General features: G+C 44.5%; 1 protein-coding gene across 3 annotated transcripts in view; it reads right to left on the minus strand.

Annotated features, from left to right (window-relative positions):
* Positions 1–13905, minus strand: part of MINDY4 (MINDY lysine 48 deubiquitinase 4) — a 119199-nt gene that overhangs the window by 99468 nt on the left and 5826 nt on the right. For all 3 annotated transcript variants that reach the window (XM_081287193.1, XM_081287191.1, XM_081287192.1), the window contains 3 exons: positions 12519–12638; positions 8109–8344; positions 4412–4658 (listed from right to left, as the gene is read on the minus strand). In XM_081287193.1, coding sequence (XP_081143319.1) covers positions 4412–4658; positions 8109–8344; positions 12519–12638 — 603 coding nt within the window. The remainder of the gene's footprint in view (positions 1–4411; positions 4659–8108; positions 8345–12518; positions 12639–13905) is intronic.

Here is a 13905-nt window from a genome sequence, read left to right on the forward strand (position 1 = left end):
ACTTACCTCCTGTGAAATCATGGTGCGGATTAAATGAGGCTCTAGTTTGTACTATAGCAGTCCACAGGAGTGCCCCCTCTTTTGCCCCCCTCCCCATTTCCATCTGGTGTCAACAACCCCTGACAGTAGATCAGGAGTGACAGAGGTCATTTTTCACTCCTCTCTGGCGTCCCCAGAGCTCTCAGCTCAGTCGCCAGTGCCTCACAAGCATTCAAGGTGCACTTAATTTTTAAAATGAAGAAATTCCAAAGGAGTCCACTGAAATGTCCTTGCTTCCCTATTGACGATTAACTAAGGAAATGGGAACTCCTGTCATGATCCATTAGGTGGGGAGAGAGAAATATAAACCTACGGGGCTTTTCCTTGATTTTGATTTTAGTACCTCTCGGCATGTCCAGAAATAATTCAGGGCCAAATGGTAGCCTGGGCTGGAATAAGGAGAGCTAATTTTGTCACATTCTGACCTAGTGGAAATTACCAGACACTATAAACCTACTCCAAAAGCTGCCCAGGGCATCCTCCCCTGACAGAGCAAGACATTAGTCACCATTCCCAACGAGACTCAAACCTTCTGGCCTTTTATTTTATCCCTCAGTGCAGAGCTGATGTAGGAGTAAAAAAATGATGAAATGCCTGGCACACTTGGGCTTCTTTCTCTTAAGCAACCAATAAATATGGCCAAAACACAGAACACATTCCAGGAAATCTGGAAACCTATCCTTCCATGTCCTTCACAGGATTCAGAAGCCCCAGGAGAAAACCTCACCTTCCAAAACAATTACTAGAAGGAGAAGTTTGCAGAAACACCATGTGGTAAGGTGAGTCCAGCCACCTCCCTCGCCTCACAGTTACAAGAGCATCTCAACTGCACAAAACTGACTGGCTGGAATGTGGCGGTGGGACAGGATCTTGGTGACCAGCTGGTCCATTGGTCCTCAAAGTGGGATCTACCGACCCCTGCATACTAATTACTGTGATTTGTCTACGGTTTCAGTGTGCCCCCCACGGGTTCATGGGCTTCAAGCTTGGTCCCCAGTGTGGCAGGATTGAGGTGGTCGGACCTTTAACAGTAATGAGGTCACAGGGACACCACCCTTGTAAGAGATGGACATCCTTGTCTCATGGCACTGGATTAATTCCTGCAAGAATAAATTGTCATAAGGGAGCCTGGCACCTCCTCTGAATCCCTCTTCCATGATTGCAGCCTCTCTCACATGTGGTCCTGTCACAATGCCACTTACCATGTCGTGATGCAGCCAGAAGGCCCAAGCAGATAGGCCCTCCCCACCTTGGATTCCCAGCCTCCAAAACTGTGAGCTGATTAGACAGATCTCTTTTCTCTATAGATTAACGGGCATCATGTATTTTGCTAGAGCAATAGAAAACTGACTGAGACAGTAATGTTTGGGCCTTTTTAGGGTGTTGACTTCACACACAAAGCAATAGTGAGGGAAACTGCTGGCCCTGAGCATGAATCAAGGCAACAACATCAAATTTCACTGGTGTTCAAGGTATTCTCCATCACCATCTGCTTGCAATAAAAGTGAATAAACACAATGCGAATTTCACTTAAGAATATCCATGGTGAAACCTAAATATTGTTGACTTTATTCAATCTAGACAGAGCAGCACACACCTTTTCCATCTTCTGTATGACCAAATGGGAACTATGCCTACACATTCTGCTAAAGTGTGAAGGATGGTGGTCAGCGCTTGGGCAGCTTTCTAAAGTGTGAGCAAACTCTCTGATTTTCATGGAATCACTGACAGACTAGTGATTCAGATTTGGGTATTTGGCAGGCATTTCTTGAAAAAAAAAAAACTGAGCCTGTCACATCAAGGCAAACAAATGGTACATTGTTGTCAGTGATGAAATATAAGCTGCCAGGTAAAAACTGGGATTTTGGAAAACTTGTATCTGCCACTGTGAGCATGAGGGCTTCACAGTACTTAAAAACTCTTCTCATGCAATTTTTTTTATATAATTAAAAGTGTCCTTGATTGGAAGATCTGTATAACTCAGTAATGTTTTCCAAATGACTAATGCATCACATTATTAAATCGTGCAGGGACAAAAGATTCAAATTGCAAGAAAGATCAATGGAAATTGATAAAGAATAAAAAGTTTATTGATATGGGTTAAGATTCCATATTAAGAATCTATAGTTCTTCCAGGCACAGTGGTGTATGCCTACAATCCCAGCAACTCTAGAGGCTTAGGCAGGAGGGTCGCAAATTCAAGGCCAGGTTTTTAAAACTGGGCTAGGGATGTAGCTCAGTAGTAAATTGTTCCTGTACCTCCTAAAAAAGAAAAGAAACTAAAGCCTGTATAGTTTTCGGGTAGTATCAAAGAAGAATATCTTAGTTTTCCAAAAGAGCTATGAAAATACCTTTTCCCTTTTCCAACTGTTTATCTGAAGCCAAATTTTCTTCATATACTTCAACTAAAACACTTCATTGCAACAAACCAGATACAAAAGCAAAAATGAGGCTTGAATTATGTTCTATAAGCCAGACAGACATTAAAGAGATTTGAAAAAAAAAAAAAAGTAAAACAATGTTACTCATCTCAATAATTTTTCATTTTGGAAAATATCACTTTTTCATTAAAAAAATACACTATGTTAAATATAATACGTTCACTACTGTTATTTTAATGATTTCATAAGTGAACATTTTTAATTTCTCAGTTTTCCTTTCTAATAATAATAAGTGTCAACAGACACAATCCACATTAAAAAATAAAATAAAATAAAAGCTCTTCTTGTGTTCCTCAGTAATTCTAAGAGCATAAGAGGCTGGAAAGTCTCAGAACTAATGCTGTGGTCTAAACTTGCAACCAGACAAGTCCCCATCTCCGTGTCCCTATCTCATGAACTAAGTAGCTTGCCCTTAACACGACTAGTCCAGTCTCTTCCAGAACAACCTGGTCCACTGATGAGCGGCTCCAGCGAGATAGAGATCCTCAGATCCACAGGGCCAACTGTGTTCTCTGGAGTCACCAAGCAAGTCTACACCACTCAATTCCACGAAGGCCAGCAAGCACACACCTGGGGCTCCACGGACCTGTGATGGCATTCCCTGATCTCAGGAGGCTTATGGACTAAACCCAAGATGGATAATAAGGCTCATCAAAGATGCCACTCCAATCCATCTGTTGAGAGCCAGCCACTACCTGCAGATACCAAGGAGGTCCTAAAGTCTCATCCATGGTTGATTAGAGAGAGAAAGAGAAAGAGAGAACTGAGGTCAACTAGTAATGTCTGCTGCAGGCACAGCATCACAGAGACTTAGTCCAAAAGCCACATATTTGCCATCCTGGGTCTAAGCAGGAGGCTATTCCTGCCTCCATATTTGAAGAAATCTCTTCCATTCTGCCAGTGAGACTTTGAGATTAAATATCACCATCTTAGAGTTTTCTCCAAACTCTTCACCTTCCTGGCCCTTCATTCTGGACACAGAGCAGTTTATGACTCTCTCTCTTCAACAAGTCACTAGGACATCAAGCTGTGGCCTGAACCCCACAAAGGGAAGACTCTTTCCCTTGATCTGGACACCAAGATGCATGATCCCAGAGCCCGAGGGGGGCCTCGGACACCTCCCTGACAAGAGAAATAAAAGCCTTGATGAAAGATCCCACAGGACCCAGGCAGAGGCAGGGAAAGGACCTGCTTCTTTCTGTCCTCCTCCTAAAGGGGTTAAAAGAATAGAGCCAGTGTGTCCAGCCACATCCACACACACAGATGAGTGAGCGGGCAGGGCACAGGCCACGTGTGCTCTTTCAGTCTGCTCCGGTTCCCGGACGTGACCGATACTGCCCCTGGAGTCCACTTGTTTGATGTTGCTTTGCTTTTCTGCTACTTAATGTTTTGCAAATTCCTCTTACAGGTGTGCTCTCATTCAGTGGCATCTCCCTGTCTAATGAGAACATAACACGGTCCTTCCTTCAAGGAGATTAATATAATGTTGCAACTTTTTAGACTTTTTTTTTAAGGAGAAAAAATAAAATCAAATCAGAACAACTGAGAGTGTAAGGACTGGGGTTTGTACTCCCTTTGAGCTTTCATCTTTTTAAAGAAGATATTCTTTGGAGGTGGGGAGGTCCCCTCCTCCTGGATTCCAAAGATGGAAATGAGATTGTGTGTTTTTATTCTGTAAAGAAATAGAAAACCGAGGCATCCTTGACAAGAGGGGTAAACTGAGGGATGGGAAGGAGATGAAGCCTGTCCAAGGACCCACGGGTCATTGACCATAGAGGCAGGGAGAGAACAGAGGCAGATGATCTTCCTGCCCTGTGCACAGATTCCCCCTTCTTGGGCTGTCCTGCGGCTGCCCTGATAAGCCCAGGCAGCACCTCAGGCCCAGTTCTCGCTCCCCATTCTAACAACAGGAGAAAAAGCAGCAGCCCCACCTGTGCGGAACTGGCCACGGGCCCAGCCATCATGCCTCGGACGATCAGACCCGACTTTGGCCTCGTCTTCTCTCCGGTCCTCTTCATGTCCACGGAAGACTCTGAAGAGGGAAGCTTGTCCATCCTCTCCCACGCAGACACCAAAGCAGGGCTTTCACCTGCAACCAAGTGCACGGGCTTGCTTGTGTGGTGGGGCCTTTTGGATGATACAAGATGACCAAGGACATCCCCATCAAGATTGTCATGTCTGCAGAAAAGGAATATTTCCACTAAAACAGATGCCCCAGGAGGAACCATTAACAACAAGAAAGTCCACAGTCAACAGTCACTCGGAGCAAGCTGATCCCTAGCCTTCTCATGAAAGGTCAAGAATAGGAAATACTTTGGTATCAGGACAAGTTCAGCTTACAAAATAAGACTAGCAATCAAACAAATAAAGCCAGAGATGATGATCCATAATAGGAACTCTCCAGGCCTTACAACAAAAGAACATCCTTGGTCTTCTGGACCTGTGTGATAGGGGGAAACCAGAGCTCTGGGATACAGCCTCACTGTAGTCCTCTGAAGGGGTGGAGGAAGCTCATGGTGAACTTGGCATTCCCCAACTGTTAAGGGAAGGTTGGGCAGGTGTGCCTGTGGCTTCTTATCTTGAGAGACAGAGGGAACATGTATGTGTGTACGTAGTGTATGTCTGTGTGTGTGTGTGTGTGCATGTGTTAGAGAGATAGAGAGAGGGCGAGAGAGAGAGAGAAAGAAAAGAAGGTGACAGTGAGAGCAAACAAGGAGTGAGAAAGAACAAAGCAAGCAAGAAAGACAAAGACAAAGCAAGAAACCCAGGTGAAGAGGAACCTCGCCCTGGACGGCTCCGAAGCCAGTGCTCTCCTGGTAGGTTCGCCTATTTACTGTACTGGCTTGGGTGGATACTGACATCCACGCTATGCCAAGCCCTAGGTCACACATGACAGCCACAGTCGTGCATGCTGTGACTGGGGCATAGCAAGCAGAGGAAGGGACTGGAACCCACCTGGTGAAATGCAAAAGGGCTTTCAGGGAAGGGTAGCCCTGAGTCAAGGGATTGCGTAAACAGGAGACCCCCAAGAGAGAGCCCCAGGCCTCAGCTTGTGGGATGTGCTCAGATGAGCCATGGGGCTGGTCATGGATGGGGTTTTGCAAACTATCCTAAGGAGTTGGGGTTTTCTCCTGAAAGCTATGGGGAGTAGCCTGGCCACACTTGTTTTGTGGAAAACGCTCTCACTATCTCAGTTCATGGAGAAGATGACCAGAGGCCTAGAGGCCAAGGCAGAGCCCACAGGAGTTATGCAGGAAAAGGGGATGGAAAATGTGAAGTGAGACCCTTGCAATTGGGCAGGGAAGGGGCAAAGCATCTAACATTATCAGGGACAAAGACCTGCTGACAGAGCTCAAAGAAAATGGCAAGCAAGAAGGAATGAAGGGGAACACCCAGGTGCTGAGTTGGGTACCTGGGTGGACTCAGGAGCTTCAACTACTTTCCAATAATTTTCTTGCTGCTATTTATTTATTTATTTATTTACTGTACCAGAACTATTTAATTTCCCAGCTGAAAAAATGCCTTTGAGGGAGAGGCCACCTTCTTCATTCCACCATCACAACCTTTCACATCTGAACCCTTGAATGAATTGTTTTTGATGGTCCCTGCCCTTCGGCAGCCTGACACCCATGCCCAGAGATTTAGCTTTTCTTAGGAAAGGAAATGCTTTTCTGCCAATCAGAACAAAAGACCCATTTCCTGGAAGTAAAATCATGACTGGTGACCCCATGCCATATATGACAGTTGTAGTAGTGTTAAATCCACTATTGGTGACTGCATGTAGGGTATGAAGGTTGTAAGTTAGTGTAACTGTTCTCCAGAAAATAGAGGTTCCATCAAGAATGCCAATTCACTTCCTTCAAGAGTTCCAAGAGATCATTGCCCTAGGTACATGTATGATGGCATGAATGGTGTGACTCCACTTTGTGTACAACCAGAAGTGAAAAATTGTGCTCCGTTTGTGTGCTATGAATTGAAGTGCATTCTGCTGTCATGTATAACTAATTATAATAAATAAATAAAAGAGTTCCAAGAGACCTGATTTTTCAGATTCTCTCTAATTCTACAGGGTTTAATTGCCTTTTAGAATACTATATTCTGTGCTTAAGAAAAATCAAACTGACTGCATGCAGGGTATGAGGGTTGTAAGTTAGTGTAACAAAGAAAGCCCCTGAACCTAATCAATCACAGAATTTCAGTTAGGCAATGTGAAGCTTAAGTATCCTCCATCCCAAAGTGATCCATACTCTTGGCCTCTAGAAGAAAACAGCAGGGTCCCATCACAGAGATATCTGAAACGGAGTGTGAGAAATTAAATAATGTGTACTCCAAAGGTGTCCCCATCCCAATCTCTGGAATCCATTAATCTGTCACCTGACGTGGTGAAAGGGCCCATATGCATATGTATGTGTGTGTCTGTGTGCCCCTTTACCATGTCGGGAGATACACTGCAACAGTGATTATGTTAAGGATCTTGAGATAGGGAGATCCCCCTGGATTAGCTGGTGGTCCCAGTGCCATTGCTGGAGTTCTTCTTGGAAGGAGATGGGAGAATCAAAGTTAGTGGTGAGGTTAGGGGCTGTAATGGTGCAAGAGGTCTGAGTGGCATGCTGTCAGGTGGCCCATGAGCCAAGGAGCAAAGGTGACCTCCAGAAGCTAAGAAAGGACAAGCAATGGAATTTCCCTCAGAGCCTACAAAGAGAGCTGGGCCCACAGGCACCCTGCCTTTCACCCAGAGAGACTGACTTTGAACTCCTGACCCCTATAACTGTGAAGGAATACATTCCCATGGCTTTATGCTACTGGGGTGATTAAATTTTATGTCAATCTGGCTAGGCTGTGGTGCCCAGGTGTTGAGTCGTCTGTGTGTAGATGTTGCTCTGAAGGTGCCTTGTAAATGCAATTAACATTCCTAACCATTTGACTTTGAGGAGAACAGATCATTCTCAATGGTGTAGGCGGGCCTTGCTCTATCCATTGAAGACTTGAAGAGCAGAATTTGAGGTTTCCCAAAGAAGGAATTCCTAAGATTGTACACGAAACCTCATCTGAGTTCCCAGCCTTCAGGTCTGTTCTGCAGATTATAAATTTGCCACAATTGCATAATCCAGCTCCTTAAAACAAAGCTATTTTGAAATAGATAGATAGATAGACAAACAGATAGATAGATGGATAGATAGGTGGTCTTCAGCCTATAACAATTCTACTTATAAGTTTTCAATTTAATAATGGTGTGAAAATGATACACACTAAGTAGAATCCATGCTTCAATTTTTGCATTTTGATCTTTGCTACTAATGTGCAGTACAATGCTCTCTCTATAGTAGGCAGTGGCAATAAGGCTCAATTCACAGTCAGCCTCACAATCAATCACAAGAGGAAGCAACCAACACTCCACAGTGTGCTGTGTTGCTAAGTTATGATGTCCTGTAGGTTTAGTGAATTAAATGCATTTTTGATAGGACTTTTTAAAACTATAACAGGTTTATCAGAATGTGACTCCATTGCAAATTGGGGAGTATCTCTATATGCTGTGGGCCCACCCTTACCAATAAGCCCACTAAGTATACAGTGATTTGTTATAGCAGCAATAGGAAACTAATACACAGAGTAAATGGGAAGAGATACCTGGCTTTGCCTGTTTCTGTCAATGATGTTCTCCATCCTGCGTCTTCATCTGAAAGGTCATATATATTTACCAGCTTGGTCTCTGAGCATCTCAACGGCAATTTGTTACTTTTCTTTGGAACTGAGAGTGCAGGGATCGGGGTTTCTTGAGTTAAATTGTTATCTGTTTTTCCAGAGTGATCCAGAAAATATCTGGTCATGAGTTCAAGGTTTGTTTTTAGAGGATTTTCTTTTGCCTATCGTTGAAAGAGGAAAAGAAACATTAATTATGTGAACAGCTTCCAGGGAAGGAAGGGTGGGAAAGTAGCTATTCCAGTTCTTTGAAATAAGCTTATCAACTTCTCACTCGCTTGTATATACTTTCCGAAAATAAGAGCTGGCTGCCTATAACATATGCCAGGCACCCACCGAGGGGGGCAGGGATACAGAGGTGAAGACAACATTTCTATCCCAGAAAAAATAACATCCAATGCATGGCTCTGGAAACTCAATGAACAATTATACCAGAATTACCCAAGCAAATCTTTTGGTATTTTTCCCCTAGGAATAACTTTATAAAAAATATATTCTTTTACAAGTAACAATAAATGTTGGCAAGGATGTGGGGAAAATGGTATATTCAAACATTGCTGTAAATTGGTGCAACCACTCTAGAAAGCAGTGATTCCTCAGAAAACTTGGAATGCAACCACCATTTGATCCAGTTATCCCACTCCTCGGCATGTACCCAAAAGGTTTAAAATTAGTGTACTACAGTGACAAGCTCAATTCACAATATCTAAGCTATGGAATCAACCTAGATGACCTTCAACAGATGAATGGATAAAGAAAATGTAATGCACATACACAATGAAATATTACTCAGCCATAAAGAAGAATGAAATAATGGCATTGGCTGGTAAATGGATGGAACTGGAGACTATCATGCTAAGTGAAATAAGCCAATCCCCCCGCCCCAAAAAAGGCCAAATGTTCTCTCTGATATGCGGATGCTGACTCACAATAGGTGGGGAGAGGGAGGAGTGGAAGTTCACCAGATTGGACAGTGGGGAGTAGGGGAAAGGGAGGGAGATGGGAATTAGAAAGACAGTAGCATGAATTGGACATAACTTTCCTATGTTCATATATGAACACATGACCGGGGTAACTCCACATCATGTATAACCACAAGAATGGGAAGTTATACTCCATATATGTATGATATGACAAAATACATTTTACTGTCATGTATAACTAAAAAGAACAAATAAAAATTTAAAAAGAAGCAAAAATATATATTCTTCGATTTAAACAAAGTCTTAATCCATAGGGACACTAACAGATTCATAAGCACTTAGGGCCTGAATATTTCTTAGTATGTACCCTAACCCTTTAGCACCAAACACCAGCGATTAGAGACCACTGGAACAGAAGGTTAATATGAAAAGCAGAGAGAGGCAGTCAGGTTGACTCAGTTTACACCCCAACCCTAAAATAAATAAATAAACAAATGAGACTTTTAGTGGCAGCTTTTGTAAATAAATGATAGTGCAGCCCTGCCTGCACTAAAATATTCTCTTTGAAAGTTAATATAGATTCTCATGACACACTGAAGCCCTCTAAGCCAAAATAGCAAGAATCAGAGCCCTGATTTCTTCTAAAATTCCCTCACATGATTTGGACAGACATGGCCACAAGCCACAGGATGGCCTCAGCAACTGCCATGCCTCAGTCACCACCCCATGAACCTGGAACCACCCAGGCCCTGCTGAGCGGTGGCCCAACCTGGGCCCAGTAGTCATGCAGTCAGAGTGGTGAGCCATGTGACAGGCACCTGGAGCCCAGAGCGCCCTTAGAGCAAGTCACCTCCTTCCTGCCTGTTCCTGTGATCCATGCCGCAGAATGCTCAGACCCACAGCCAATGGACCAGGACCAAACTCAACAGATTTATCAGACGGTTAATATCAGAGGAATGAAATAATGGCATTTGTTTACTCATTATTTTAGTAGGAGACCAAAGATGGAAAAAAAAAAGATTATTTGTCAAAGTCTAAAGCTTACAATGAAGAGAGATGAGGGAAAGATTTAATCTGTTTAACTTATTTCGGCCTGCATGCTTTTTCTCCCAATCAGGGAGATTGAGGGCCCTGGAGGGTCTGAATTATACATCAGGGTTTTCACATCACTTGGCTCACAACAGACACACCCTATGTTTATGTGAATCTAGACACCATTTCTCAAAACCTCAATTTTCCATGGCATTTTAATCTATCATATACCCAACGGGAGAAAAAGCAAGTTATTTGGAATATTAACATTAAGTTTATAGGGCTTTCCAGGATCACACTAGCTTTGGGCTGAGTGAATGTCAAAATTAGCATGCAACGAGCAGACTAATGAGCACATTTTTTTCTGTAAAATATAGACTCTCATTCATTGTATCCCAGCTAATGACTACTATTTAAATCAAATAATCAGGGCACTTACCAAAGTCTGATGAAAACATATTAAGTAGCTTGGGACAACAGTTATCTTAGGGAGGCTGAATATGGTAAGGAAGTAGAAATCACTTCAATCGCACAGATACTTCTGATAAATTAGGTAAAAGTGATTTTCCATAAAATCCCACTGTACCAGAATGGACAATTGTGTTTTCTGGGCAACAAACCTCACCCCTGTGCAAAATCTTAAACTGCACAGTCTACTCTCCTGCCTCAGAATCCAGCAGATGGAGGATGGTGGGATATCTGCTGCCTGGGTGAGCAGTTTTCTTGACCAGAATGGTTCACAGGAGAGTAAACAGGAACGTACAGGAAACAAAGGGAGGAAAGTGTCACCCCAGATGCAGAGGATGAAGGCCATCTATGTGATGTCTTTACTGAGCCTCTGATGTGACTTCACCTGGTTGCCATGACCTTTTGCTCCTCAGAGGTAAACATGAGAATTTCTGGCAACCGGGTGCACCTGTGAGTTGAGGCCAGCTGGTTGGGGTGTACAGATTTTCCTGAAAGTCTGTTCTTTGCTCCGTTGAGGAAAACCTGGCCTAAGTCCCTTCCTGGCCCACGATACATATTTAGATGGTCTCCAAGTGGTTCGGAGGTCCCACTAGGTGTCTCAGGAGTAGCCTTGATCTCATCCCTATAACAATCCAATCAGCTAAGACATTGTTTGTAAAAAAAAAAAAAAAAAAGCATTACAAATTAAAAAGAAATAAATAAATGCTTGACCACCTTTGCTGTGATAGGATTGGGAATTGGAATCCGTACCCCATAACTGACCATGAAACCTGGACATCCACTTTTCTGTAGCTCACAGCTTCCCCCTGGAGGCAGGAGGGATCCCATTACATCACTGATTTAAAAACTGCTTAACAGGGCCTTGGGGGTCTGACCCAGAAAGCCCAGAAGGCAGGACCTCCCTCCCCACTTCCAATAAGGTGCCTTCCTTTCTTTGTTTTGTATATTGGGCTTCTGCATGAGACGTCTTTGTATTGCCAAGTTTTTAAAATTCTGATACAGGATCAATCAAAAGTTTCTTTCTGACTCCATCCAACCACAGAGCAACATATTCTCGAGAGCCCATTCTTTGAATTACAAGATTCTACTAATTAAGATGGGGTTGTGTCTTCATTCCCTCATATAGACACGGTTCCATCTACTCATTCATTTATCCCACAAACACAAAGGGATGCTTCATTGCGTCATCAGATGATAACATGAAGTTCAGGGACATAATAGTAAATGGAGGCTGTCACTACCTTGGCTGCCTGGGGAAACAGATACTAATTAAAGAAGCACACGACTACTCTATTACCCAGGAGACAAACACACACAGAAGAAACCCAAGGGGCGCCATGAAAGCCAGTAACAGCAGGTGCCTAGGACTGAGGCTGGGGAAATCAGGGAAGCCCCCTCCCACCCAAGGAAGAGCCAGCCACTTGCTGTCCCAACTCCAACGCACCTAGGTTAAGCTGAACCCAACTCCAACTTTTGCCTGAATGATATGTCACAGTACACTGCAGACTAAGGCATTACTCAGAACCAAAGAAGGAAAGTCTTACACCAGCAGGGAATGGAAAATTTTAGTATAACCGAATACTATATTATTAAGTACAGTCTTGCTAAAAATAGCCTCATCTGCCTCATGTTGGGAGGAGGGAGCACAGGGGACAACTTGAAGCTGGCACAGCCACAGGCTCCGGAACAAATGAGTGCAAAACAACCACAGGGGCGCAGCACGCCCCTGGGCGTCACGGGGCTGCCCAGGCTGAGAGCCGTGGGCCCTGCCAGCACAGGCTTTGGCTGTTTCTCCCCTTTTTTTTTGGGGGGGGGGAGGTTGGTCAGGAGTCCCCTGAGACCCCTGTCACCTTTGCAGGCCCATGAGTGCTGCTCAGTTCCACAGCTCCAAGCGGCGCCTTAAAAAAGCACGCACCTTGTTCTCCCTGTAGAGAAATTCGAGATGCAAAACCTTGCGGAGATCACTTCTGCTGTTTATGCTGAGATCAGAGCGTGGGCGTTCCTGGTCCATGATCACACACGTCTTCTTTAAGCCCTGAGGGAAGAAGGCTGAATCACTCTTCTTCAAGTTAAATCAAAACCTTCCGTTCTCTGACGCAGGGTAAACAAAAACCAACTGATGTTGATTATGATCATCCTCGTCTGGCCAGCTTTTATGAGGTGATTGCAAGTTAAGAATTCATTTTTACATAACCCAGCCTCACAGCTATTATTTCCTTACAGTGGCCCTGTGGGTCCATCGGGCTTCACCACGGATTCCCTACCAGTCAAGCCCTTTGGACAGCAGGTAAGGAGTGACATCCAGGTAACTGATTCACCCAAGACCAACTCAGGGGGCCCAGAGTTTGGCCGTAGATATGTGGCTATGGAATATGAAACTTCAAAAGTAAACGAAAGAAAAAAACATAACAAAAGGCCAACGTTCACTCCCTTCACCCCTGAGATGGATTAGGAGGGGGCAGGGTTGAGGGACCAATGACCACACAGTGGAATCACAGAGCAGGTCTGATACCTCCCCCCAGCCTGTGAGCTTATGATTCTGGAACCCAGGCCCATGGGGAGCCCGGGGTGAAAGTTTTACTGGGTCACCAGCACAGCTGCTGTCCATCATCCCACCCTGAATGCCCAGAAACCTAGGTTCTGGAGACGATGAGTGGGGGAAGCCCTGTTCCCAGCAGAAGCCTGGGTTCTTCCTTTGCGCTGCTGCCTGCCTCTTCACCAGCCACCAGGACCTCTGAATGGCTGCAGGATGAGGACATCCTCACAAAGGGCACGGCCTGGGTCAAGAGCATCTCTTGCTCCTGATGGATCCCGGACCCCCCAGCGCTAGACAAGCCTCAACTTCCCCCCAGCCTTTGTGTTCAGAATTTTTTGGTGCTCTACATGCTGGGAAAGCACCATAAAAGACCAACCCCCCGGCTTGCCATGCATTTAGGTAAGACAGTCAATTTTGGAAAACGAGGTACACACATGACCTTGAACCAAAGATTGAAAAGGAGCACCTAGGAAGGGCCAAAGAAATATGGATGTGTGCAGTGGAGAAGAGGTGGCCAGGCCGCATGAGGAGGGAGTATCCACTGGAGGGAGAGGCAGGCCTCAAAGCAACCACTGCAGCTCATCAGGCCTGCGCCATGGCTTCCCCACTGGTCAGAGTGATAAAGAACGTTCTATATGAGCCTTCCTCTCTGATGGATATCTCTTTATGTTCAGCAACAGTTCCAATCACCAAATCCAGGTTCACTTACTCTCCCCCATTGTGATGCACACCAACATTTGAAAACCACTAGGGTAGGGTCCCAGGG

Source organism: Spermophilus citellus (assembly GCF_964194105.1).
Source record: "Spermophilus citellus genome assembly, chromosome: 3".
Classification (NCBI taxonomy): Eukaryota; Metazoa; Chordata; class Mammalia; order Rodentia; family Sciuridae; genus Spermophilus; species Spermophilus citellus.